Below are 27972 nucleotides of genomic sequence, written 5' to 3' on the forward strand. Positions count from 1 at the left end.
CCTCTGCTGGGCCCTGCCCATCTCTGTCCTCCTGTCTCTTCAGGGCCGGCCCCGGCTGGCCCCTTGACCTCCCCCTCGGCCCGTGCCTGTGCCCACGCCCGTGAGCGAGCGGCAAAGCTTTCGCTTCTCTTTTAGGGGGGGGGGATGTTGCCTCTCTCTCTGTGTGTCTGAGACGGCTCTGACTCTGGGGAGGGGGGGGGGAGGTCTCTGGCTCCTGTGTGTGCTAGTTGGTTCTCTCTTGCTCTGTCTCTCTCTCTATCTCTCTCTCCTCTGTGGAGCATTGTGTTGTAACCGCTGGCCAGTCGAAAACTCAAAAGATCAACAAAATATTTGATGTGAAAAGGATTCGAAGTGGCGAGGCGAACAGGTTTTCAAGGGCACCTCCTGAGACGTGTCGGAGAGCCGTTCACGTGTGAAGGGGAACCCCCTTTGCATTTGGCGGCCATGTTTTGCGCGAGCTAGCTGCGTGTTGTCATGGGTTACCACTCCCGAGATGCAGCTGCGCTTTTTTTCCTTTTTGTAGCGCACTGTCATTGTGGGAGAAACAGGTGTGGAAAATAAACAGATATAAATATCTATATATAAAAAAAAAAAACGTTATCAAAAAAAAAAATATGAAAGCTTTATTGTGAATGTGATCTCGTCACAATGAGGACATCTTTGCTAAAGTGCTCATCTGACATCCTGGTTCCATTGGAGGATGAGAATGGCGTCTCATTCTACGTTCCATTCTCAGATTGACAGGAACTCAGCACAGGGACAGGAAGTGACATCAGTAAACCTTTTGATTTTTGGGGGGGAGGGGGGAGGGGGAACTGCGAGGTGAAGAATCTTGAAGAGAGTTTAAAAAAAACACACTACAAAAAAAAAAAACAGGGTAGTCTGACCGCTTGAGGTTGCTTCCCATTTCACCTCATCATCAGCCATCCTCTCTTTGACTGTTATACTAAAGTTCAATAAATGCAGCTTATTTGTGCTTGCAGACTTTAAACAAATACATCTATAAATATATTTGTATTTATATATACCTATAAATCTAAATCTATATGAGTAACAATAATATTAATAATGTTTTACCATGAATAAGCTGTAGCTTATTTGCCTAAAACCTTTGGACTGCTATTGATCGCTTAGATCCTTGACTGTTATGTGTATTTTTTTATTGATTTTACATGAATACAGATGAATATTTAATAAAGGTTAAAGTGTTTCGGGGGGGAAGGGGTTAGACCTATATTATGCAGGACTTGGTCAGTTAGTTGCCTCTCATTCTCTCAGATGGATCAGTGGTTTACTGTCGCTTCTCGTTTCTTTAAGGATAGGGTCCCGTTTTGTCATGCACATTTGCATCCATCACCTGTGTGTGAATGTGTATACAAGAGTGTGTTAAGGCATCTGTGTGTGTGTGCATGGCATGCATGTGTGTGTTAGTTTAGATGATAATGAAAGCGCGATTGAATGACATATACCAGTCTTGTCAGTGAAAGTGTGTCTGTGTGTGTGTGTGTGTGTGAGGGAGCTTCATCATTCGGGCTTTTACACATTGCGATCAGATACAGAAATACCTCATAAACTTTGATTTGAGAGCGTCCGATGATCTCATTTTATGTTGATGAACATTAACCACATGAACAATGCCTTATCTTGGATTGAATGTAATGGCATTTATCTGTGAAAAGAGATGGCTTTACTCATTCAAAGTTTCACTCGGAATAGAGGCAGCTTCAAACCAACTTAACAAACTCACACCCGCCAACCATCAAAAACCTACCAAGGTGATGTTGGACCAAATGTCCGACTACTGGGAAGGGTTTACAAAGGGCCTAGGGTATCGACACATATGGCATCTAGAAAAAAAAAAAAAAAACACTTCAGACTTGTCATTGTATTGTGATCACATATTTCTGTTGTGACTATGTAGCGAGCTATCCAAGGTTTCCTTCTGCTGGAGTTGGACTGTATGAGACCAAGCCAGACCTAGCAGTGGGACTGTATATAACATTGGTGTTGACTGTATTTAATAATGTTCATGACTGTTATCTTCTTCTATAATATTCTATACTATGGGTAACTGTTTTGTGGCTTCACTGGCCTGCTGCGTGGGGCTGGCTAACGTTTGGCTAACGTTGAAGAAACATTCAGATGGACTACGTGCACTGCGTCTATATGCACTTTGATTTATCAGGGAAATTTTATTAATGTTTTGTAAATGTTTCATATGACACTTAATGTGCCATTCCAGTTTTTACATCATCATGGAAATTATGTATTTCATTTAAAACAGCAAATATCATTTATGTACTTCATGTTTTGTTTTTTTTCTCAATCGATAAACAGATTGACTGGTTGATTTCCAAGTAATGAAGTGTTTTACCAAAGTGACTGTGAACTTGTAACTTTCGATACAGTTGAATTATTTTCTTAAGAAAAGAATATATCTATATATTGAGCAGGGGGGGGCGTACATCTCATTGTTTCAGTTACTGTCATTCTCAACAGCAAAGTTGTATCAAATAAAAATGTTTTAAAAAGTGTGATCTTTCTCTCACCGGGACTGCTCACTGGCTAGATCCTTTGTCAGAGAAAAATGTCAAGCATTGTCGGGAGAACACAAAAAAGGGTACAAGTCAAGTGATTCAAACTTAACAACTGAAAAAATGATGCACACCTGAAGCGAAGGCAACGCAAAGCTGCAAGAGGAAGTCAAAAATTAGAAAAATGTCGACGTGAAGCGGTTATATTTACAACACAAGACTGGCGACCCTTCTTTTTCCATTTCAGTTGCTTTGGACTAATCTCACAACTGCTCTTGGTGTTTGGGTTTTTTCTCCTCTTCCTTCCTGCATCCTCTGTTAATGGTCTGGCTTTACTACTGTACTGTGCACGGTGTGGAACCAACACACTCACACACACATATGCATTTACTTTATGTATAACGAACACACAAAGACTAAAGCTAACATTCTTCTTGTACATTCTGTCAAGACAATTTCCCAGCAAAGATGCATAAATACACACGTCTTCGTAGTCTCTACCGCTGGCTGCACCCAGTCTCAGCTCTCTGTTCTCTCCTCCACAGGCCAGCGTTGTCATGGAGACCGCTCCGTGTTCTGTCGTATGGAGGTGCTGAAGCGCTACTGCTCTCTACCGGAGTACCAGCGCATGTGCTGCAAGTCCTGCAGCAATGTCACCATTACAGAGCCTCTACCCAACTCCACCTCCACATCCACTTCCATCCTTCCCAGGGTTACAACTCCTCCAACCACCAGCACCCTCAGCTCTGACTTCACCACCATCCAACCCACCAGAGCTGTTGTTGTCACCACCATTTCAGCTTCTACCAACGATCCCTTGACCACCACTCATCCTCCTATCTCTACCGCTGCTGTTCCTCACTCCACCCTTTCCCCACTAAGTGCTACACAAATGATCACCACTCATCCTTCAACTGCCACCAGTGCTCCTGTCTTCCCTACTACGTTTCCCATGGCAACCACCTCCGTTATTACAACTTCTCCCGATGTTACTGCTGATCCCCTACCTCTGCCTGGCCCCAGACATAGACGAGGAACACAGAGCCACAGTTACAGAGCACTACAAATAGTCCAACAACATCTGGTATGATAACTACCACAAACCTTCCAGCAACAACCAGTCCAACTATGACGAATCCAACAGAAAGCAGTACAAAAACAGACAGCCCACTAAAATCCAAGCCCAAAAAGATTCCGCCAAAGAAAAAACCCAAAAAGGTGATTCCACCAAAGATCAATCCCAAAAAGAATACTGCACTAAAAATACTACAAGAAAAGATGTTCCACCAAAAGATCAATCCCAAAAAGAAAACCAATGTGACTCCAAAAAAGAATACCTCAGGGAACAGCAATACCCCGAAAAACAAACCAGAAAAAACAACTCTTAAAAAGACTACTCCACCAAATACTACTCCCAAAAAGACTACTCCCAAAAAGACTACTCCACCAAAATACTACTCCCAAAAAGACTAACTCCAAAAAGACTACTCCACCAAATACTACTCACAAAAAAGACTACTCCGGAAAACACTACTCCATCTAATACTACTCAAATAAACACTACTCCATCTAATACTACTCCAATAAATACTACTCCACCTAATACTACTCCAATAAACACTACTCCATCTAATACTACTCCCATAAACACTACTCCAATAAACACTACTCCACTTAATACTACTCCAATTAAACACTACTCCACCTAATACTATTCCAATAAACACTACTCCAATAAACACTACTCACTTAATACTACTCCAATTAACACTACTCCACCTAATACTAATCCAATTAGCACTACTCCACCTAATACTACTCCCAAAAACACTACTCCAATAAACACTACTCCAGCTAATATTACTCCCAAAACACACTACTCCAATAAACACTGCTCCATTAATACTACTCCAATAAACACTACTCCAAAAACACTACTCCAATAAACACTACTTCAAAAAACACTGCTCCACCAAATACTACTCTACCAAACACTACTCCCAAAAAGACTACTCCACCAAAAACTACTCCCAAAAAGATTACTCCAGCAAACACTACTCCCAAAAAGACTACTCCACCAAAGACCACTCCCAAAAAGACTACTCCCAAAAAGACTACTCACCCAAGACCACTCCCAAAAAGACTACTCCCAAAAAGACTACTCCACCAAAGACCACTCCCAAAAAGACCACTCCCAAAAAGACTACTCCAAAAGACTCCCCCTGTAAAGACCACTATCAAAAAAGATTCCTCCAGTGAAGAAGACTCCAGCGAAAAAACCCAAACCCACGCCCAAAAAGAACATTCAGCCAAAGACACAAGTTACGAAGAAAAAACAAACAAAGACAAATCCTCAAAGATCCCAAAACCAGGTCCCAAAAATGCCACAAACTCTCAGGCCAAGGTTAATCAGAATAAGGCTAAAACTAATCCCAAAAAGAAAACAATTCCAAACTGTTCCTTCATATTATACCACATCCCCCACTCCATATTCAAGTCCAGAACAACTAGGAGAGTACTTTTCTTCCACTGTCTCATCCAGTACTATTGTATATGCGACAGCTGCAGGCATGCCTTTGCCTGAGTCCAGAATCAATGTTACCGTACATTAATAACAACACAGCAACTATAGATGAAACTCCACTCTGGTATCATGATGCTTCAGCCACAACACCCAGCACTTTTGGCGATGTCATAACACCGACTGGAACAGCTGATTTTGAAGAAGTCAACATGCCGAGTGGAACCATGGCGTATAGTGACGTCACAATGACCAGCAGCGGTGATGTCACAGTAACCAGCGGGACCATTCTCAGTGGTGATGACATCACAGTGTCCTACGGCCATGTTGGAGTTGTCAGTGACACCATGGTGCTAGATGACAGCCTCACCATGGTGATCCCGACCATCAACAGTGATGATATGACAGACCTCGCTTCCTCGCCCTGGCTGGAACTGTCCGAGTACATCCCTGTGAGCGTCCCTGTTCCCACGACAACCTCAGACCCCCGCCACTGCCTCGCCTCCCACGACCGTCACTCTGACGACAGAAAAACCAGTCGTCACAACCGTCACCAGAACTCAGCGAAGACCAGAGGAGAACAGCGAGAACAACTCCATCGACGTCATATACCACAGGATCATCGGCATAGACAATGACAACTCCCAGAACAATCTGATCCCAAGGCGTCGGGTCAACCTCCGAGAGAGAACCAAGAACAAACGCATTCAGGAGCTTCTGGAGGAGAAGAGGAACTTTCTCCTCAGGATGAAGAGAGGCCACGCAGTACGATAAGAGACTCGTTTCTCTTATAGAGATGAACGTTTTCTTTACAGACTTTTGTAAGCGGTTTAAACCCCTCTGAACTGCCGTGATTTTTTTATCAGGCCTCTCCATGAAACGAAAAATCTCTCCCATATGACAATCAGGACAGTTGCAAAGAGAGAATATTGTGGCCAAATGTTTAAACAGTTGCTTTGAACAAAGAAAAAGCCCTTTAGAGTACAGATTGTAGCAGATTTGAAGCAAATCGCCTCACCTGTGTCAACACAATAATGAGAAACAGAAGGGATGAAAGTGTACATTCAGTTTGCCAGTTTGGCTTCACAAATCCAAGCTTTTATATCCCCTCAAACCTCCCACAGTCTTGTTAGAGGATTCATCGACGATGTAGATAAGGTGTAATGTTGTTTGTGAAATGGCATTATCCCTACTGGCACTTATATAGCAACAAAGCCTACCACCTAGAATCCAAATTACCGTCTCCATATTAAATTACAGCCCTGGACTGCAGCTCAATTTCCCCACAAACAGATATATCTCATTCCCTAATAATAGCTACTGTAGGACAAGATGAAAATGTCTCCTTCCACTCTGAATACCCTATACCTGAAAGCCATATGGTAATGCTATACAATCAGAAAAGTCAAAGTTTCCTTTTGGTTTAATTGAATTGTGTAAAGTTTACACTGCTTGGATTGGGTTGCCTTTTCCAAAGCAAACGTCTGTCTGACCACATGGGGGGTGGGGGGTCGGGGGGGTCTCTAATCTCTCAGGAAGTAAAGATACAGCATGTTGAGGGACATTGCCAAACATGTGGTGCTTCCTGAATTTTTTGATATATTTTGATATCTCATTAAGCTACATAGAAAAACAAAATAAGTGAGAAAAACTATTCGTTTTCTTTTTGACGGTCAGTCAAGTATGGTGCTTTTTTTATCAGTGTTGCTAAAAGCGATGTCCCTCGTGCATTCATTTATGTGCAAAAAATATAATATAATAAAATAAACAAGCTTGTTTTGTATTAATAACTGTATCCAAAATAGAAAGCTTTGAGGGGCCAGTTTGTTTTCTTTTCTAAAAGTTTTATATTATTATTGGTACATCTCTAAGTTGCAGCAGCTGCAAAAGCATCCATGGATCTTTCTGTACGATATCTTGTACATATGAAAAAGAACTTAATGTTTAATATTTATTAAAGTTTAAGTGCCTGTGGTATTTTGCAAACTGTCAGTGTTGTGTGATTTTTGTTCCACTGACAAATATCATGCTACTAACCTTTCTTTGTCTTTTGGCTGCAACCAGTAATTGTTATGTCACAATCCTGATGAACAGAGCACAAGCCACGACTCAGTTAGTCCAGTGATATAAGGACTGCACAACAATCTCATCAAATTATCAATAGCACGCTGACAGGTTTTTCTTCAATGTATATTTAAACTCCCAATTGCACAGTAATGCAATATCTGACACATAGGGGGAGACATAGCATATGTAGTTATGCTCACTGTTTGTACCAAAGCAAGGCTTGCCTTTGGACTGATGTTATTTCCTAAATATAGAGTCACTGATTTCTAAAATAGAGTCTAATATAGTAAAGATAAACTCAGTCTCTTTATTCTTGATAAAGCAGCTTCAGCACAAGTCAGCGAGAGTCGCTCTCATCCCATGGGATTCAAAATGTAGCCCAGGAAATGACTTACCTAAATATTTTTCTTTTCTATGGAAGTTTGAAGCGAAAGTGAAAATTGTTCACATTGAAGTCAGGATAATGTTTCTGTTGCTATTAATTTGTTTTCATTTTTCACTTTGAACACTGAAGGATTCCCTTTACCTCTGTTGTATTGTGGTGGCAGATTATCAAAGCCTTTGCAAATTAAACCCAAACTGCATAGCAAGATATCCTTGGGGTAGGAAACATTAGCAGATTGATTTTTCCATGAAAACTTTCTCAGAATTTCCAAGATAGTAATCTTGTTAATTCAGAAAAACTCAAGTGAATACAACACTTGGAGATAACGATATACACAGAGGAAGAGCATCGTTTGAATTCCCTGTTTATATCTTTAATAAGCCAATCAGTTGTTTTGTTTTTGTTTTGAATTCTTTTCCCTTTTGGTTGTTTTTTCCGAAGCTGACTAAATGAGGAATAACTTTTCGTAAGAAATCATACAAACTGTAGTATGAGGATACGTTGTCTGACTCTCACTAACTTTAATCCTACCGACTGGGGTCTCCACAGACCCCAGAACGTATACCTTTTGTCATACCTTGCAGGTGCTTTATTCTGTCAATACAATTTTTATGACTTTGTCAATCAGTTTGTTCCTATAATGACTTCATGTCATTGTTTTCTGTTTCTGTTAAATTGTCTAATTAGTGCTTTTAAAAAAAGACCAATGTATTGGGGTCCTAAGGGTCCCCAGTCAAAAGCACCATGCAGTATTGCCCTATGCAGATAGATGGAACTATTTATTGAGTTCATGTTAGTGTCCTAATTTAAAGTATTGCACGCTGTAGGGCACTCTGTTACTCATTTTGAAGGAGACAGACACAGATTTCCTCATGTGCTCTGTCTATTTTCCTTTTACACGATGTGCAAATTAACTGTAACTTTCCCTTAAATAATAATCTGTTTGTTTTTTTTCCAGATGTTCTCGCTTAGCTGGTCACAGCAGGAGGGTTTCCGGGTCCGATCTCGGCATGGGGCTCTTCTGTGTAGAGTTTGCGTGTTCTCCCCGTGTTAGCGTGGGCTTTCTCCGAGTCTCCGGCTTCCTCCCACAGTCCAAAGACATGCAGGTTAACTGTTGACTCTAAATTTCCCGCAGGTGTGAATGTGAGTGTGAATGGTTGTCTTGTCTCTATGTGTCAGCCCTGTGATAGTCTGGCGACCTGTCCAGGATGTACCCAGCCTTTGCCGTCCCTTGGGTAGTCCTTGTATGTTAAAGATCCAGTGTGTAGGATTTAGGGGGATTTATTGTGGGTCCTTTTCACGGAGTCCACCATGTTGCACCGCCATGTTTCTACAGTAGCCCAGAACGGTCAAACCAAACACTGGCTCTATAGAGAGGGCCTCTCACGTTTGTACGTTAAAGGACATCGTAGTTCTCCGACACGCTTGTAAAGTGAGCGGTATTCAGTTCGTTGCAATCTGCAACCTCACCGCTAGATGCCACTTAAAGCCTGCACACTGCTCCTTTAAATATGTCGGTAGGATGAGGGTTAAAGGTTCCACTGTGCAGCAAAGAAGGACTGCATGGATGCAATAATGCTAACTGTTACCATTGTATCATGCTGGGAGATAGTGTAGAGCATAGTGTAACCCAAATATTGGGCTAACATTTGCATCCTCCAAAATTCAGTTGATAGATTTCTGTGGTTTTGGGGGAACTCCAAGTCCTGGTCCAGACTACAGAGGAATATCTGTATACAGTCGGGATAATAGTCAGCATTTGTTTTCTTTAGACACAGTAGTGAAGCAACTGGCGTCTTCTTTGAGAGAAAACTAACAAGTTCATGAATCGCGCTCCTGACTCGTTTCGGATACCTTGTGGTTCGTACTGATACTCGAGATACAAGGGGTCAATAATAAAAGTATGATAACAGTAACACCTTACAGTCTGATGGAGTCCCAACAGCCCACCACGGTGAAGGTTATGATGGTGATTATGATCATTAGACTGTTTTAGGGAAGTGCTGATCCAATTTTGTTGATTTTTAGGCGATAGTTTGCAGTTTTGTTGTTCAATGTTGAAAGTCAAAAGACAAAATTTAAATGACAAAAACTGAACACGTCATAAATCAAGATGTATTGCGGTGTGATTCTATTCACTGTAACTGCATTATTAAACTTTCAAAGCCATTTATCCATCCCTCAACTCTAAAGGTCCAGCTCTGTACACACTGCAGCTTTTATCAGCTATAAGATATTAGATTAGATTGATACAGACATCCTCCTGTTTCAATCTAATCCTACAGGCTGAGAATAAAACGTTCAAGAGAAAGTTTGTGACCCGGCAGCCATGTTGAGATCAGTTGAGGAAATACCAAGCACCGCCCACCAGCCGGAGCAAACTTGGCTCAATTTTACAGCTAAACAGTGCACTACAAGATGTTTCTGAAAACATCTGAGGAGAGAAATAGGCATTACAGTAACAGAATATTCATATTTGATCAGCACTGCCTAGTTTGACCGTTTGATCGGAGTTTTCCAGTGATTGACAGCTGCCTCTGTTGAATGAACAGCCAATAGGAACGCTGTCTCTCTCTCAGAAATGACCTGTGATTGCCAAAGTAGATTTTTTTAAAGCCTGTAAACAGAGCCATGAGGAGGTGCAGAAGTCTAGTTATCTCTCAGAACACTTGAATTACAATATGCTGAAAGGTTATTATGGATTTTTTTCACCCAATAATGCCAAAAACATTCTGCCTGGTTTAACTGGAACACTTGAACAGAACGTCGTTAGTGTTATTAGTAACACCTGTGCTTTTCCTACTATGCTAAGTCAAAATGTTTGAATGCTTTGAAAACGCCCGTTTGTGTGTAAAATCAGCGCAGAGGAGCCTCTCTGTTGAGGAGTTTTTGGACACTATAGCAAAACCTGGAGCTAAAAAAGGGGAAAAAATTTACTTTTGCACATACAGTAAATGTATATATCTATAAATATACAGCATACTCTCACATATGCAGTGTAAATATGTCCTCCTATGTTGGAAAGACAGATACAGATTGTTGGAGAATTAACTCCAATGAAAAAATTAAATTAAACAGCTATTTCCTCATAAACACACACATCAACAAATGCAAATGGCAGCATGGCTGGTGTTTAATCTCGTTGTGTTTGTTGTTTTGTAAATCTACATCCTGCCGTTTCACTTACAATTGAAGCCTTGTTGATGTTGCGTCTCGTGTTTGTCGTTAGCAGAATGAACATTGATGAATGCAGTCAGTGTGCTGCCAGAGAGTCTGTCAAGAGTAGAACTGATCAACATGCCTGCGTATGTCTTTGAGGCAAATTTAGAAATTGTGACTACTCCGTAGAGAGCCATAAAAAGCCCGGAATCTTTTTTATAGGTTGGATGCAAAGAAGACGTGACTCATCTGACTCATCTGAGGTCATGCAGCCCCCAACACACACACACACACAAATCATTACATATCACACCCATTTCTTTATAAACCCGTAACTGAATTTCCACAGTGGTCAGAAGCCTGAATCTTTCAAAATGTCACATGCACCTCAAAACAACTTGTGTCAGAGAACAAGCTTCTCATTGGAAAGGAAGTCAGTTCAAATCTGAGCTCGGAAATAAAAAAAAAAAACATTGCCTCCATCCAACCAGCTGCCGTCCCATTTTTTATCATCAAATCTTTCCCTTCAACACAAAATAACAGCCAATTGTACCACAAAGCTGCCCAGTGGACAGTCATTATGTTTTATGTAACTCTTGTTACGTCTGCCCCAAATCCTCAAAAATGGGTTCTTCTTCAAATTGTCCAATTTAACAGAAGATAAAAATGCTTGTTTGAGTGTAAAAATATCTGCTATATTATCCATCGCTTCTAAATTTGTCTTATTGTGGGACTAAAGTCTTAATTTACATGAACTGCTGCCATAAAGTCTGTCAGTATTATTAGCCCTATAGAACATTTCATAAGAGATCCAACTGACGTGAAGTGTTTTACATATTTTAAAGGTATAATAATGATTGAGAAATTCATCCAACGGAGGCCTCCTAACACCGGTAATCTCGGCTGAGTCAACACGTGCAAAGCTCTCACATGCACGTAGAATTATGATGCATGACATGCTTTACACACTTAATGTCAAAACATGTTTATAGTATAGCTCCATAATATGTAGATTTCTAGGCACAAAGCATCATTTATTTTGGTTAGATTGACTAAAATGACAGGGTTTTTTTCTCCTCTTTCTCTCTCCATGTCTTAGTCCTCTCTCTTCCCTCTTTCCTTGCCTCTGTTTTTCTCTCATCCATCAATACAGCCGGCCAATGACAGTGCCTGGGCTGAGGAAATGGATGGTGTGTCTATTTTTAGAACCAGGGAAGGAGGGCAAACCAAAAGTAAACTGGGGAGAGAGGGAGGGAGGGAGGAGGAGGAGGAGGAGGAGGAGGAGGGATGTGAGGAGAAGATAAATCTGCATTCTACCGCTGCCTCTGGTCAGAGACAGTTGGAGCTTCAGAGAAGCAGCATCACTGGCTGGAGACCTCAGCATCACAAATAGAAAACACATCCAGCTGCAAAAAAAGAAAAGGCTGCAGACTGATATTTGAGATTGCAAGAGAAGAAAGAGAAGAGAAGAGAAGATCAGCTGGACTCGACAAAGACAAAGGTGAGTGGGAGAGCAATTTGTGCAGAAAACACTTGCATAATTACTGAGAATGCACACACACACACACAGGGTGCCTGTTCTGAGAGCTGCTGCCGTGGAATCATTTTTAGCCGTTGTATACTGAAGGTGTGGTCTATATTTAGCACTGGTTACCCTTGGAAGAAACTGGGAGAGGCTGGCATTTTGGTTTTGGCTTGCACTATTTCTGGCTTCACGGTTGAGACGAAAAATACATTGTGGGCTACGCAAGGGTTGTAACAATATGGGGTTGGATAATAAAAATATAAGCTGACACATTCTGTGGCTTTACATGACTGAGATTGGCATTTAAAAATAGTCATGTATATTTATGCTGCTCCTTTGCTGGGATTGTTTGTATTTTTGTGGGGCTGTTTACACTGAAAACTCTAAAGTAAGCTGGAGGATGGAGGCTGAAATGGGGAAGAGGAGGAGAGAAAGGCTTGTTATGTGAAGTAAATTTGATTGATACAAAAATAGATAGTTGTCCAGATGTAGCAGCATTGGTCTGATGGGTATTTACAACCTAAAGGACTTTAAAAACAAACTTTACGCTTCAAAAAAATAGTTTTTGTCTGTCTATTGGATGGATGTGTATATTTGATGGATAGCACATCGATGTGGTGATATCTTCTAATAAAGCAGAACCTTCCAGCTACAGCTAGTATATATCTGGTCAAATCATATCATCACTTCAATTTGAGCAGTAATCTATCAGACAGTAATAGTCCAGTGGTATTACCACATGTTTAAAATCTGCTTTTACAAGACAACCCACCAAAAGATTGAGAGTGGATTTACTGTGAAACTGCTCATTGCTCTGGCTGCATATTCCCAAACATGTGTTGTTTTGGCTCCTAAACATGACGTCTTGTCTTCTCTCAGCTATGCGGCCGCGGTCCAGACTGCTGTCAAGAGAAGACTCCTGCTGCCCACGATCAGAGAGGGGCACTGAGGAGATGGTTGAAGGATCTGAATGAGGCCAACGCGCTCCACATCGCCGGCCACGGCCAGGCTGTCTCCTCGGAGGACTACCTCCTCTCCATCCTGCCACCTGGCCCACCCCACCTTCCCACCAGGGACGTCTCCGCCGACAACACCCACCACCAGAGGCCGCCGGGCCTGTCACGGCTCGCCGGGACCCGCATCGACTATCTTCGAATTCACCCCGCGGAGGAAGCACGTGCCGTCGATACGCAGCAGAGAGAGGAGAAAGAGCTGAATGGCGAGCTGACCTTTGGCCACTCTGACCCTATGGAGTATCTTTACGGACACCAGAACAACCTCTCGGGGGGCGCGAGAAGGGCGTTTGTCGCGGAGAGGTTTATAAGGCGACATGGGAAGCGTATGGGAGGGCCAGGCTCGCTCCAGAGCTCACAGCATCCCCCGCGCTTCAAGTCCTGACCTCCCACGCCAACGCAAAGAGCAGCTGCCCCGAGGTTACACACCAGCACTGACACTTCCGTTCCGAACATGTCCCCAAAGCACAGCTTCTCCAGGTTGGAGGCGAGGAGAGGGAGCCCACCGGAGACAGGAGAGACAGAGTCCAACCGTCAAAACAGTCCCTCATCTCCCAGTGGATCTCTGACTGCAGGTCGGCGTGGAGGGAAGCACGTGTACGAGCCTGCATGCTGCCTGCCATCGCTGAGATATAGTGCGCAAACGGACATTGTGACAGAAGACATTCCTCTTTCTCTGTCAGTGCATGAGACATTGACGTTAGATGTGTATTATGATATATTACAGGGATATGATTAAATACACATTTGAAGACATACAGAGGTTGTCCATCTGTAATGTTATATCAGTCATTATTTAAAGTTACCGACACTCGATGTATGCTGGTGATCATACAAAATCCTAAAAATCTGCAAAATCTTTTTGTACTTTTCTTGTGTTTTGTGAACTAAGTATGAAACAATAAAACGTTGTTTTTTTTATACTCTCAACCGAGCTGTCTGATGAGTGTTTTTCTCTGCGCTGTGATCTGTGTGTGTTTTCTTGCATGTGTGAATCCTTCGAAGATGAACTCCCCTCTCGGCTCTGCTGGTGCCAGGCGCTGGAGTTTCTATGGTAACTGCCGTGGGATCCTGCTCTGGTAAACACGAGTGTGGAGAAACACAGGCTGAGCAGAGATGACACCAGCTGCACCTAAACATGTGGAGCCGCCGCAGGTCATCTGTTTGCTGTGTGCTGGTGGTATATACGGCTGCGTGTCGACCGCACGACACAATTAAAGGCATAAAAAGTTACTGATTCACATGAGTACGTTTCAATATTGCAAAGAATGAAAGAATCTGAGTTTATAATTTACTTGTAGAGAGAGAAAAAATCGGCTATGATTAATGCAAATTGTTTTGGTTCAGCTAGAAACAACACAAAGCAAACCTTGGATGTAGTTTTGAGTTTAAAACACTAGAGGGCAGGCCACTTTACATAATCTCCTATAAGCCATGGAGGGCCATAAAATATACATTTTATTGAAAACTGGCACATTAGAGGGCACGAGAAACGTGTCAATTAACCCAAATTTCCTCCCAAAAAAAGAAAGAAAAAAACATATTCCAGCGCAAATAGAGTAGGTTTTATTTGACCATGTTTTGATATACCTGTATATAAATTTACATTTGAGAATTTCAACAGCAACTTGTCTTACCAGAGAAAAGCTCATTGCTTCATACACGGTGACTGTGTAATTCTTTGAGCACCATAAACAAAATAGAGTGAATTTTCCAGGTTCTAATAAAAGTTAAATATTATCTTGCAAGTCATTAAAAGCTAAACATAACAACGACATAGAAGATGTTTCAGCTTATCCAAAAAGCTTAAAGGATCATTCTGGTTCATCTAAACTTGGCTCTTATTAGTTCTGTAGATTTATCCAACCTTCCTATCTGTAATGATAAATGTTGTACTTGCAGCATCATTGCTAATAATAACGTCCTGACGGGGGAAGAAACACGAGCATTTAGATATTCATACACGCTTTAAAACAAACCCCTCGGGGTTAGACTGTCTTCCTGGTTGGGGGGAAACATACATTCTGATGTAAGAGAGAAAAGCACCTTCCATGTCACAGGAAAACCGTCTTTTAGGGGCTGGAAAGTTTCGAAGAGTCTCATGCGGTCTCCCTTTTTCACACTTACATCACCACACTAACATGAGAGACGAGGCCCGTTGACACCAAACTGATAGTTAGTCAAGGACAGTACAGGGTATGACTGCATGTTGAACTGCATAAATGCACATTATTACACATATTACACATAATAATAATACCCCCGCCCAGGGTGGTCAGGTGTCGTTAATTGTTATTGCTCAGCCTCTGAGGCAAAAAAACAAAATCACCCAATTTAATTATTTGTAAAACATCATTCTTACTTGTCTGTTATCTTAATATGTATTTATATATATGTATTTGAACACAATTTGAACTGAATAATATGGGACTTTCTTTTCTATAAATAAGGAATGGTTTCGACCATGCTGGGTAGGGAATCAGCCACAGTTAGGAACCACACAAAGGAACAATCCCTTAAACATATCAAGTGAAACTGATGCGTAGCCGTTTGACCTGCATCATCAACTCAACATAAAACTATTTGTACAACAGCCGAATGCAACGGGTCAGCAACCTGCGTCTCCTTAGCTCCTCTCCAGAGGCTCCATGCGGATTTATAAAAGTGGAAATGAATAACTGTTTTTCGTTTAAATTTTCATTTTTATTTATCATTATCATTATTCATCATTCAGTATTAGGGCCACATTGAGGAAAAAATAAATAAATCTGAGAATTCGAGAATAAAGTCGTAATATTACGAGAATAAAGTCAAAAGTTTACAAGAAAAAAAGTCGTAATATAATGAGTATAAAGTCAGAAATTTAAGAGAAAAACGTTGTAGTATTATGAGAATAAAGTCATAATATTATATATTGGTAATTTTATGTGTTATTTTCTTTTTTCTTGTAAAGTTATGACTTTATTCTGTAAATCTCAGATGTGTTTTCCCTCCATGTGGCTCTAATACTCCGTAGTACATTGTCACTTTGGCCCTCACTGCATTAAACTTATAAACTATATACTTAGACTATAAACTGTGTCACCTTCATCACAATGATCAAATGTTTTGCGGCTCCAGACATATTTTTTTTTGGAAAATAGGAAACAGGAAACATAAAACATGCATGCTTTCTGTTTTCTGTTTTTATTTTCTTTGGAACGAGCAGGAAGGTGAGTAACAAACTAAACCAGGAAACATAAAGCATGCATATTTTGTGTTTCCTGTTTTATTTCTTACTCACCTTCCCGCTCGTTTCAGATTGCTTCACTTCCTGTCTCTGTGTGTCCGGATTGTCTGCCCTGCCCTGATTAGTCTCACCTGTCCCTCGTTAGCCCTGCAGTCACCTGACCTCCTGCTCACCTGTTCTCACTACTTATACTATCAGCTCAGAGGCCCTTTGTTCTGTGTCGGTGTTGTCTCTGTTGCTGCGAGGAGTTTGTTTGCCTATGATCTACCTCCTGTCCCTGCCTGCCTTGTGGACTCTCAGTCTGTAAGATCTTTTTTTTGTTACACTATTAAAGTAGCTTCATTAAATCTGCTGGTCTCTGAGTCTGCGTTTGGTTCCTCCATACCTGTCTTGCATCCATCAGCTGTGAACACCTTTACACCTGGCATTAAAATGAGAATAAAGTCATAAATTTACGAGGAAAAAGTCGTAGTATTATGAGAATAAAGTCATAATGTTATGAAGTAGTAATTTTATGTTTTATTTTCTTTTTTTCTCGTAAAGTTCTGACTTTATTCTCGTAATATTACGACTTTTATTCTCATAAAGTTATGACTTTATTCTGTAAATCTCAGATTTTTTTCGCTCAATGTGGCCCTAATACTCCGTAGTATATTGTCTCTTTGGCCCTCACTGCATTATTACTTGACTATATATATATATATATATAGTATATGACTTATATACTATATACTTAGACTATAAACTGTGTTACCTTCATCACAATGATCACATGTTTTGCAGATCCAGACAGATTTTTTTTTTTTTTTTCTTGCCTAAAATGTCTCTTTTGATAGTAAAGGTTGCTGACCCCTGACCTAGTTGATCAGTATTAACAATCATGTAATGTATCACTGACAAGGGCCATTGAGTACTTTTACTGTCGATACTTTAGCAGTTTGCTGTTAATACTTGTGTGTACTTTGACTTCAGTAGGAGTTTGAATGCAGAACTGGAGTACTTTAACTAGTTGAAATGGTACTTTTACTAAAAGTAAAGGATCAGAGTGCTACTTCTTCCACCACGGATTTGTTTGTTGTCAATCCAACATTTTCTTAACATTTCCCGCAATTCGCTTTGTATTTCATCACAGTTTTTTCCGCTGATCATAGAATTCGCTTTTAAAATGAAATGAGAAGTGCAACTACACCAGACTGTATACCCCCAACGTCTGCAGAGGAAGAGAGTCTGCTGACATTAATTCCTTTCGGTTCATTCCTACACAGGGCCACACTTTGTGGTAAAGGCGCTTTTGTACAAAGAGCCGCACCGCTTCAACAAAAGGAAACGTGAATTATTAAAGATAGTTATGGTTGGTAATTCCCTCGCGTATACCCAAACCCACAGTCACCCCTACACAGCCAATAGGGCAACTATAGAATAAAACTTTTCCATGAACCGTGCTGAGTCCCCCCTTTTGTTTCTGTACCATTCAGAGTGTATTCATGGAACATGCTGCTACTTTACTGATGGTGCACTCTCCCCAATAAGTAAAACTCATGAAATATTAACTGAAGGGAAGTATAAAATATTCAAGCTTGCTAAGTGCAGTCTGTCCGTCAGTATGAAAATGGAGTTCATCAGAGGTGGTGAAGTATACTGCACCACTTCAAGCCACCGCGTGATAAATAAATAAATCCCCCGATAAGTCGACCACAGTAGAGCTAGAAATGACTTACATTGTTCTATTCTTACTTATCTTGTGTTGGAAAAGGATTTGCTTCGTGTCATGTGCTCTCTGCTTTGACAGTTTGTTTTAGAGAAGTAAACGCTTTCTGACCACTGTTGTTTAGTGGTCTGTAGAAATAAATGAAAGTCCCTTTCCCTGCTCTTTGTCAGGGAAGACCCCAGTTTCCTAAATTAGATTTCTAAAGAATCTGACAAACTCTGTCTCTTTTTACAGGTTTACAAAATGTAGCTGGTCGAACATCAAGCAAAAATAAATTTTTACTGTAAACATTTTTTTATATATATATGTATATATATACTTTATTTTTTCCCCTTATTTCGAGGTTGTTTTCGTATATGCAATTTACAGTTCATAATTACAATAGTTTATAAACCAATTTTTAATTAGTTGAGCTATTAGATGAACACAATAAATACACTAGAGAAAACAACATCAGCATTCAAAATTGAAATAAAATAATAAAGAAATAAAGAAAAAAGAAGAAAATAAAATAAAAAAATAATACAAAGAGAAAAAAGTAATAATAATAATAATAATAATAATAAATTAAATAAACAAAAAAAAAAACTCAGGATTAACACTTGAGAACGATGACGTTTTTTAAGATAAATTGTAGGATAGTATATGCTCCACTTGCTCATGAAACCCATTGGATTGTCTTAAAAAATGCACTGTCATCAGGTTTAAAGGGTCGTTTCACCCAGATTAGAAAAATATCACATTTTCACAGTTACCTCGAGGGGAGCTTCAACCATGTAGGTAGTTTTGGTTTAACTTGCCCGGGATTTGAGATATCAACCTCTGAGACTTCTGCTTTCACCCCCAAAAAGGGGAAATATACTAACTAGCTAAAATATCACTGTATATGTATATCACATGCTTGGTTGTAATGTTGGTTTACCAAACAACCCCCACCGTCACTCCACTCAGCCGCCGGGAAACAAGACGCGGGAAACCTCTGTTGGTGTTGAGGAGCTGAAGCATTTATTTCTGCACAAACTGTAACTTGCACTGTACATTCACTCAGGGCTGGACTGGGACAAAAAATCAGCCCTGGCATTTTGTCCCTCACTGGCTTAATCTCCTACAACACTAGTTTTCCACCCGACATCGGTCACATTCCTGTTTTGCAAGACGGACTTCACGAGATATAACTTTTGTTTTTTTTTGTGCTTCAGTGGAGTTTGTGTTGGAGTCTGAGTTGTGGTGGAGGCTGGTCGTTTGTTTGCGTTAGCGGACGCCATTTCTAACCAACCGTTAGCTATCGTTAACTATCACTGTAGCTGCACTGAAGAGAGTAGGCACACGCGCTTACATCCGCTGGGACACTGACCTGAGTCCTTCACATAAAAAGCAGTCTACAGGCTGATAGAGGAAACCCAGAAAGTCGCGGAAGGTCAACATTTTCAGGTTAGTTTACAATCTGTTCCCTCATTTGCAATAAAAAAACGATTTATAATTGTAAAAAGTTACATACAGTCCCTTTAATCTAAGTTTCTGAAAGCTGACATTTTGGAGATAACATCTTTCCCAGTGCCCTGCCTTTATCTGTAATATGGCTATATATACGGTATATATATGTCACCTTCTGTTGCCTTTATGGTCCTTTATTATTCTGTTTTTCAACGGTCACGTGATCTCTAATACTAAAGCTATAGTATGTTACAAGAAAGAAGTGTTTTCGGCGAATCAAAGTGTTTTTCACTGTCGGTGCATCTTTTGTGGCCAAACTACAGAAGAAAAGAGAAGGATATCAAAAATAGAGAAGGAAAATAAAAGTTGTAATGGAACGTCAGATTGTACAAAAGTGAACGAGGACATAAAACTGAAACTTGCATTCAGACCATACTTCTGCTGAAACCGAGCATTTCCTTTCAACCACATGGTCGAGACCTAAGGAGAGCGGATAAGATCTATCTGACTGACTGTGGCTTTAATATCTTAACAACTACAGAATATATAATGAGGAGATGAAGATCAGAATCCATCAGATATTACTGATATCTGTCTTATTCACACCTCAAATGTCATGACAGTGTAAACTACCACGCAACTACAGTGGAAAGAAATGAGATCATACTTGCCGAGCGCTCGCGCGATTGATTTGGCGCTGTATGAGCGCTGAAGGTGTTAACCACTGATGCACATGAAATACATCCAGAACCAGGCGTTGTAAAGATCACCAGCCCACACTTTGTGTTGCCAAATATAAAACAGTCCACGCAAATCTAAACTAACTTGATTGAAATCTTTTCCGAAAGCATTTTTAAAGTCTATCAGAATTAAAGGATTAGCACTCTCCAAAATGATTTGGCATTTTTTATATTTTACTTTGTGACAGAAGGGACAATATGTCACAATACAAATATGTAATGTGTCATCTTTGGTATTTTATTGTCACCAAGACACATTCAGTTCAGTTGTGTCTTTGCTTGATAATTGTATGAACCACATTTACTTATATGCATTCGACAGAAGACACACTTACCAGCACTGTGCACTGTATATGACATGAGTTTTGTGTTAACTTTATATGCAAATAAGCGAAAAATGGGAAATAAAAACACAGGTGATCTAAATGCCGTCATTAACTCGGATATTTTCATAAATATTTTCTTTGACTCATTTGTTTGGTTCTTTATTCTTCATGGTATCAAAATAAATGTGTGCAAAATGTCCAAAAAGATTTGATCATAAGTCCTAAGTTTAGTTTGCTTTTATATTCCCTAAACTCGTACATGATATTAAAATGTACTTTTAAAGTCTAGTTACATTATTAGTGACCACAGGGGAAAACGAGTGGGATGAGTGAGTAGGTGGTTTCTGAGGTTTCACTTTCGGGGCTCACAAAATTCCCTTGATCACAGGAAGCATGATGATGTGTGAGTCTGAAGAGTATTTAAGGCGACCCTCAACCTCTACTCATCACAGTTCTCTCCTCCTGTCAACAAACTCTGCTCTCTAGCTGCACTTGTTACAGCTCCTTTCTATCATCTTCACCACAAAGAACAAGATTTTGATCCTAGCACCAGCTTGACCAAAGAGGAAACCAACAATGTCCAACATCATGAAAGTGTTTCTGCTCCTGGCTGTCATCGTCTGCATCTCTGAAGCCCAACGTAAGTTTTTTTTTAATACTTTTTCCAGCATTCACAACTCTAACATAGACAACGTGAAGTTTGTTTTATACATGTGTATACATCTTGGTAGCTGTACAAAAGAAATCTGTGCAGTGAAAAAGAAACTCCGATAAATTAAATGATTTTTTCCCCCTTGTCTTTCCCTCTAGGCGACGATATGTCAGGAGAGCAGTGTCTCTGTCGACGTTTCAGGAATGGAATCAACACGAGGAATAGCGTAAAGGACATCCAGATCTACCCAGCAACCATCTTCTGTGACAAAGTGGAGATTGTGTAAGATACACTAAAAATCTTTATGAATGTGGGGATGCAATAATGTGTCATGATTAGAAGATTATAATTTAGGAGGCTTATATCTCAGTAAACCTGGCACCCATAAAACCTAGAATGGCGATTTAATCCAAGTCTGGCTTCAGTTATAGTGAAAATTATAATGAACTGCTGCTAAAACAACAATAACCTGCACATTCAAGGCACTTGTAGTCATCAGTCTACCTGCCTGAATCATTGATGTATCTGTTTATCTACTATATTCAGTGAATAGAGTCACTTCACCCTGAGCTCACCTCTACTGTTCATTTCAACAGTGTCACTGCCAACAGCGGCCTTCGCTATTGCCTGAACCCCAAGCTGAAGACGGTGCAGAAACTCATGGCTTCCATCATGTGAGTATATTTACAGACGTGAATCTGAGCCTGAATACCCAGCTACTAATATTCATCTTTCAGTGAATCTCCATATTTGATAGAAACAACAGTAATGAGTGACATGATGCCTTCTCCACAACGTGTCTAATGTGTGTTCTCCTGCTTTTATTGTCATTTCCAGGAAACCTAAAACCTCTACTACAGCCAGACCAACTGAGGTCACTTCCGCCTCAGGCAGCACCGACACAGCTCGCTTCTGACTCTTTATCTCCTCGGATCAGTAAGAAGAAGCTCAGATGACCTATAACCCCCCCACAAACAAAGGCACCTCAACTATGCTGACATTTTTTTGTCTATTTATCTTCTATTTATACTGATGTGCACTTACAGTATATCTCTGTTCTATTTTATTTTCCTTTTATCTGTAATTGTAAATAGATTAATGTGTTGTGAACCAAGTTTTAGTGTTTTTTTATAATAAAAAAAAGAAAAAAATCAATGAACCACTGAGTGCTTGTTTTCTGTTTCAAGTCTGATACTGTTTGTGTCCTATATTTCAACAGTGCCACCTTGTGGTTCAGAGCTGCCAATGCAAGAAATACAGTTGATATGTCAGGTTACATATGCTGTGATCTCATGCAGAATTAGGTTGCCAGCGTATACTTTATATAGTATAGATCAGGGGTCTGCAACCTGCAGCTCCAGAGCCACATACGGCTCTTTAGCTTCTCTCCAGAGGCTCCCTGGGGATTTTTTAAAATGTAAATGAATAACAGTTTTTTGTTTACATTTTCATTTTTATTTATCATTGTTGTAGGTCTATGGTACGACGGTACAACAAGGCTGTTAAAGGGACTCAATGTAAGAATCAGAAATCGCTTGTTAAGAGTGACACCTGTGGCCGTTACAACACACCAGACTGATCGTGATTGACATCATGTTGATTAACGTTAGCAATGTTAGCCAGCTAAAATATCACTGTATATGTATATCACATGCTTGGTTGTAATGTTGGTTTACCAAACAACCCTCAGCGTCACTCCACTCAGCCGCCGGGAAACAAGACGCGGGAAACCTCTGTTGGTGTTGAGGAGCTGAAGCATTTATTTCTGCACAAACTGTAACTTGCACTGTACATTCACTCAGGGCTGGACTGGGACAAAAAATCAGCCCTTGCATTTTGTCCCCGACCGGCCCCATCACCGGTTATCTGTGCTGTGTGTACCACGTTTTGCTGAAGGCTCTGTTCGAGGAAATCCCCTCAAATGTGGTTGTTTTGCATACTCGCCAACCTTGAGACCTCAAAAATAGGGAAGATTTAAAACCAAAGCGGGGGGTCTGGTGGTCGTCCCCCAGAAAAATTAGAGTTTCAGAGACTTTGTTTCCTGAATTCTGGTGACTTTAAAACAATGAAAATAACACAATAAGTACACTGCAACAGCATTTTTATGCTAAAACTTCTAATTTTACCTTTAAATCTCAGGAAAGAAAACTGAATAATTTGCCCCTCTGGCATAAACTTTGCATGTGAATATCTAGAATAATAATTTTTTTTTTTTTGCCCCTGCTGTCCCTTTTTTAGGATTATACATGCTGTACACTGCCAGAAACAGGTTAAAAAAAGTAAATTTGATATAAATTGGGAGAAATATGAATTGTGACCCAGAGAGGAAACCAGGAGAGGGCGATGAAAAACGGGAGTCAACAACAACAACAGAGCGATTGAGCCAGCCCAGTGTCAATTAAGGAAAAGAAATGGGCCGATTTATCTGTTCTATGGGCCAAAACAAAAGACATACGTCAGCCCAAAAGGACGTCGGCCCACCGGGAAAACGCACGGTATGCCAGATGGCCAGTCCAGCCCTGCATTCACTTGATATTCTCAAAGCTAAACTAGCTCTCGTTTTCTTACGCACTCGCCGTTGCTCGCTCTCTCTTGCTTCACCACTCGCTTCCCACGTGCACACACACACACACTCTTCACAGTGGCTTAATCTCCTACAACACTAGTTTTCCACCCGACATCGGTCACATTTCTGTTTTGCAAGACGGACTTCACGAGATATAACTTTTGTTTTTTTTTGTGCTTCAGTGGAGTTTGTGTTGGAGTCTGAGTTGTGGTGGAGGCTGGTCGTTTGTTTGCGTTAGCGGACGCCATTTCTAACCAACCGTTAGCTATCGCTAGCTATCACTGTAGCTGCGCTGAAGAGAGTAGGCACACGCGCTTACATCCGCTGGGACACTGACCTGAGTCCTTCATATAAAAAGCAGTCTACAGGCTGATAGAGGAAACCCAGAAAGTTGCGAAAGGTCTAAATTGTTTATGTTAGTTTACAATCTGTTCCATCATTTGCAATAAATAAACGATTTATAATTGTAAAAAGTTACATACAGTCCCTTTAATCTAAGTTTCTGAAAGCTGACATTTTGGAGATAACATCTTTCCCAGTGCCCTGCCTTTATCTGTAATATGGCTATATATACGGTATATATATGTCACCTTCTGTTGCCTTTATGGTCCTTTATTATTCTGTTTTTCAACGGTCACGTGATCTCTAATACTTGTCATTACAAATGGAAAGCTATAGTATGTTACAAGAAAGCGGTGTTTTCTGCAGAATCTAAGTGTTTTTCACTGTCGCCGCATCTTTTGTGGCCAAACTACAGAAGAAAAGAGAAGGATATCAAAAATAGAGAAGAAAAATAAAAGTTGTAATGGAACGTCAGATTGTACAAAAGTGAAAGAGGACATTAAACTGAAACTTGCATTCAGACCATACTTCTGCTGAAACCGAGCATTTCCTTTCAACCACATGGTCGAGACCTAAGGAGAGCGGATAAGATCTATCTGACTGACTGTGGCTTTAATATCTTAACAACTACAGAATATATAATGAGGAGATGAAGATCAGAATCCATCAGATATTACTGATATCTGTCTTATTCACACCTCAAATGTCATGACAGTGTAAACTACCACGCAACTACAGTGGAAAGAAATGAGATCATACTTGCCGAGCACTCGCGCGATTGATTTGGCGCTGTATGAGCGCTGAAGGTGTTAACCACTGATGCACATGAAATACATCCAGAACCAGGCGTTGTAAAGATCACCAGCCCACACTTTGTGTTGCCAAATATAAAACAGTCCATGCAAATCTAAACTAACTTGATTGAAATCTCATCCGAAAGCATTTTAAAGTCTATCAGAAATGGAGGATTAGCACTCTCCAAAATGATTTGGCATTTTTTATATTTTACTTTGTGACCGAAGGGACAATATGTCACAATACAAATATGTAATGTGTCATCTTTGGTATTTTACTGTCACCAAGACACATTCAGTTCAGTTGTGTCTTTGCTTGATAATTGTATGAACCACATTTACTTATATGCATTCGACAGGAAGACACATACCAGCACTGCACACTGTATATGACATGAGTTTTGTGTTAACTTTATAATGCAAATAAGTAAAAAATGGGAAATAAAAACACAGGTGATCTAAATGCCGTCATTAACTCGGATATTTTTCATAAATATTTTCTTTTGACTCATTTGTTTGGTTCTTTATTCTTCATGGTATCAAAATAAATGTGTGCAAAATGTCCAAAAAGATTTGATCATAAGTCCTAAGTTTAGTTTGTTTTTATATTCCTAAACTCGTACATGATATTAAAATGTACTTTTAAAATCTAGTTACATTAGTGACCACAGGGGAAAACGAGTGGGATGAGTGAGTAGGTGGTTTCTGAAGTTTCACTTTCCAGTCTCACAAAATTCCCTTGATCACAGGAAGCATGATGATGTATGAGTCTGAAGAGTATTTAAGGCGACCCTCAACCTCTACTCATCACAGTTCTCCTCCTGTCTACAAACTCTGCTCTCTAGCTGCACTTGTTACAGCTCCTTTCTATCATCTTCACCACAAAGAACAAGATTTTGATCCTAGCACCAGCTTGACCAAAGAGGAAACCAACAATGTCCAACATCATGAAAGTGTTTCTGCTCCTGGCTGTCATCGTCTGCATCTCTGAAGCCCAACGTAAGTTTTTTTTTTAATACTTTTTCCAGCATTTACAACTCTAACATAGACAACGTGAAGTTTGTTTTATACATGTGTATACATCTTGGTAGCTGTACAAAGAAATCTGTGCAGTGAAAAAGAAACTCCGATAAATTAAATGATTTTTTTCCCCTTGTCTTTCCCTCTAGGCGACGATATGTCAGGAGAGCAGTGTCTCTGTCGACGTTTCAGGAATAGAATCAACGGGAGGAATAGCGTAAAGGACATCCAGGTCTACCCAGCAACCATCTTCTGTGACAAAGTGGAGATTGTGTAAGATACACTAAAAATCTTTATGAATGTGGGGATGCAATAATGTGTCATGATTAGAAGATTATAATTTAGGAGGCTTATATCTCAGTAAACCTGGCACCCATAAAACCTAGAATGCCATTTTAATCCAAGTCTGGCCTCAGTTATAGTGAAAATTATAATGAACTGCTGCTAAAACAACAATAACCTGCACATTCAAGGCACTTGTAGTCATCAGTCTACCTGCCTGAATCATTGATGTATCTGTTTATCTACTATATTCAGTGAATAGAGTCACTTCACCCTGAGCTCACCTCTACTGTTCATTTCAACAGTGTCACTGCCAACAGCGGCCTTCGCTATTGCCTGAACCCCAAGCTGAAGACGGTGCAGAAACTCATGGCTTCCATCATGTGAGTATATTTACAGACGTGAATCTGAGCCTGAATACCCAGCTACTAATATTCATCTTTCAGTGAATCTCCATATTTGATAGAAACAACAGTAATGAGTGACATGATGCCTTCTCCACAACGTGTCTAATGTGTGTTCTCCTGCTTTTATTGTCATTTCCAGGAAACCTAAAACCTCTACTACAGCCAGACCAACTGAGGTCACTTCCGCCTCAGGCAGCACCGACACAGCTCGCTTCTGACTCTTTATGTCCTCGGATCAGTAAGAAGAAGCTGAGATGACCTCTAAACCCCCCCCCCCAAAAAAACAAAGGCACCTCAACTATGCTGACATTTTTTTGTCTATTTATCTTCTATTTATACTGATGTGCACTTACAGTATATCTCTGTTCTATTTTATTTTCCTTTTAAATGCATTTGTAAATAGATTAATGTGTTGTGAACCAAGTTTTAGTGTTTTTTATAATAAAAAAAAGAAAAAAATCAATGAACCACTGAGTGCTTGTTTTCTGTTTCAAGTCTGATACTGTTTGTGTCCTATATATCAACAGTGCTACCTTGTGGTTCAGAGCTGCCAATGCAAGAAATACAGTTGATATGTCAGGTTACATATGCTGTGATCTCATGCAGAATTAGGTTGCCAGCGTATACTTTATATAGTATAGATCAGGGGTCTGCAACCTGCGATTCCAGAGCCACATACGGCTCTTTAGCTTCTCTCCAGAGGCTCCCTGGGGATTTTTAAAAATGTAAATGAATAACAGTTTTTTGTTTACATTTTCATTTTTATTTATCATTGTTGTAGGTCTATGGTACGACGGTACAACAAGGCTGTTAAAGGGACTCAATGTAAGAATCAGAAATCGCTTGTTTAGAGTGACACCTGTGGCTGTTACAACACACCAGACTGATCGTGATTGACATCATGTTGATTAACGTTAGCAATGTTAGCCAGCTAAAATATCACTGTATATGTATATCACATGCTTGGTTGTAATGTTGGCTTACCAAACAACCCCCACCGTCACTCCAATCAGCCGCCGGGACACAAGACGCGGGAAACCTCTGTTGGTGTTGAGGAGCTGAAGCATTTATTTCTGCACAAACTGTAACTTGCACTGTACATTCACTCAGGGCTGGACTGGGACAAAAAAAAAAATAGAGTTTCAGAGACTTTGTTTCCTGAATTCTGGTGACTTTAAAACAATGAAAATAACACAATAATAAGTATACTGCAACAGCATTTTTATGTTAAAACTTCTAATTTTACCTTTAAATCTCAGGAAAGAAAA

The 27972-nt window shown here is 40.1% G+C and overlaps 2 protein-coding genes, 2 long non-coding RNA genes and 1 pseudogene across 6 annotated transcripts; 4 read left to right on the forward strand and 1 right to left on the reverse strand.

Moving 5' to 3' along the window:
* LOC119494058 overlaps positions 1–7041 on the forward strand; it is a 145336-nt pseudogene extending 138295 nt beyond the window's left edge.
* Positions 7042–11948: 4907 nt separating this feature from the next.
* LOC119494072 lies at positions 11949–14134 on the forward strand. The gene is made up of 2 exons (XR_005208101.1): positions 11949–12167; positions 13071–14134. It is a non-coding gene; the product is annotated as an uncharacterized LOC119494072 (long non-coding RNA).
* Positions 13547–27795, reverse strand: LOC119494080. The gene is made up of 3 exons (XR_005208109.1): positions 27697–27795; positions 17935–17938; positions 13547–13558 (listed from the first exon to the last, which is right to left on the reverse strand). It is a non-coding gene; the product is annotated as an uncharacterized LOC119494080 (long non-coding RNA).
* Positions 16619–22262, forward strand: LOC119494053 (C-X-C motif chemokine 10-like). Of its 3 annotated transcripts, none has more exons than XM_037779678.1 (5): positions 16619–16736; positions 21128–21281; positions 21452–21575; positions 21890–21967; positions 22131–22262. In XM_037779678.1, the coding sequence occupies exons 2-5, from the start codon at positions 21218–21220 to the stop codon at positions 22207–22209; spliced, it is 345 nt and encodes a 114-aa protein (XP_037635606.1). In that variant the 5' UTR covers positions 16619–16736; positions 21128–21217; the 3' UTR covers positions 22210–22262. The 3 variants fall into 3 exon arrangements, with proteins under 3 accessions (XP_037635606.1, XP_037635607.1, XP_037635605.1); XM_037779679.1 differs by having other exon boundaries at positions 16637–16736; positions 21170–21281; XM_037779677.1 differs by lacking the exon at positions 16619–16736 and having other exon boundaries at positions 21084–21281.
* Positions 25793–26992, forward strand: LOC119494054 (C-X-C motif chemokine 10-like). Its single transcript, XM_037779680.1, has 4 exons — positions 25793–25994; positions 26165–26288; positions 26603–26680; positions 26844–26992. The coding sequence occupies exons 1-4, from the start codon at positions 25931–25933 to the stop codon at positions 26920–26922; spliced, it is 345 nt and encodes a 114-aa protein (XP_037635608.1). The 5' UTR covers positions 25793–25930; the 3' UTR covers positions 26923–26992.
* Positions 27796–27972: the final 177 nt, after the last annotated feature.

The sequence above is a fragment of the Sebastes umbrosus genome, chromosome 9, assembly GCF_015220745.1.
Source record: "Sebastes umbrosus isolate fSebUmb1 chromosome 9, fSebUmb1.pri, whole genome shotgun sequence".
Classification (NCBI taxonomy): Eukaryota; Metazoa; Chordata; class Actinopteri; order Perciformes; family Sebastidae; genus Sebastes; species Sebastes umbrosus.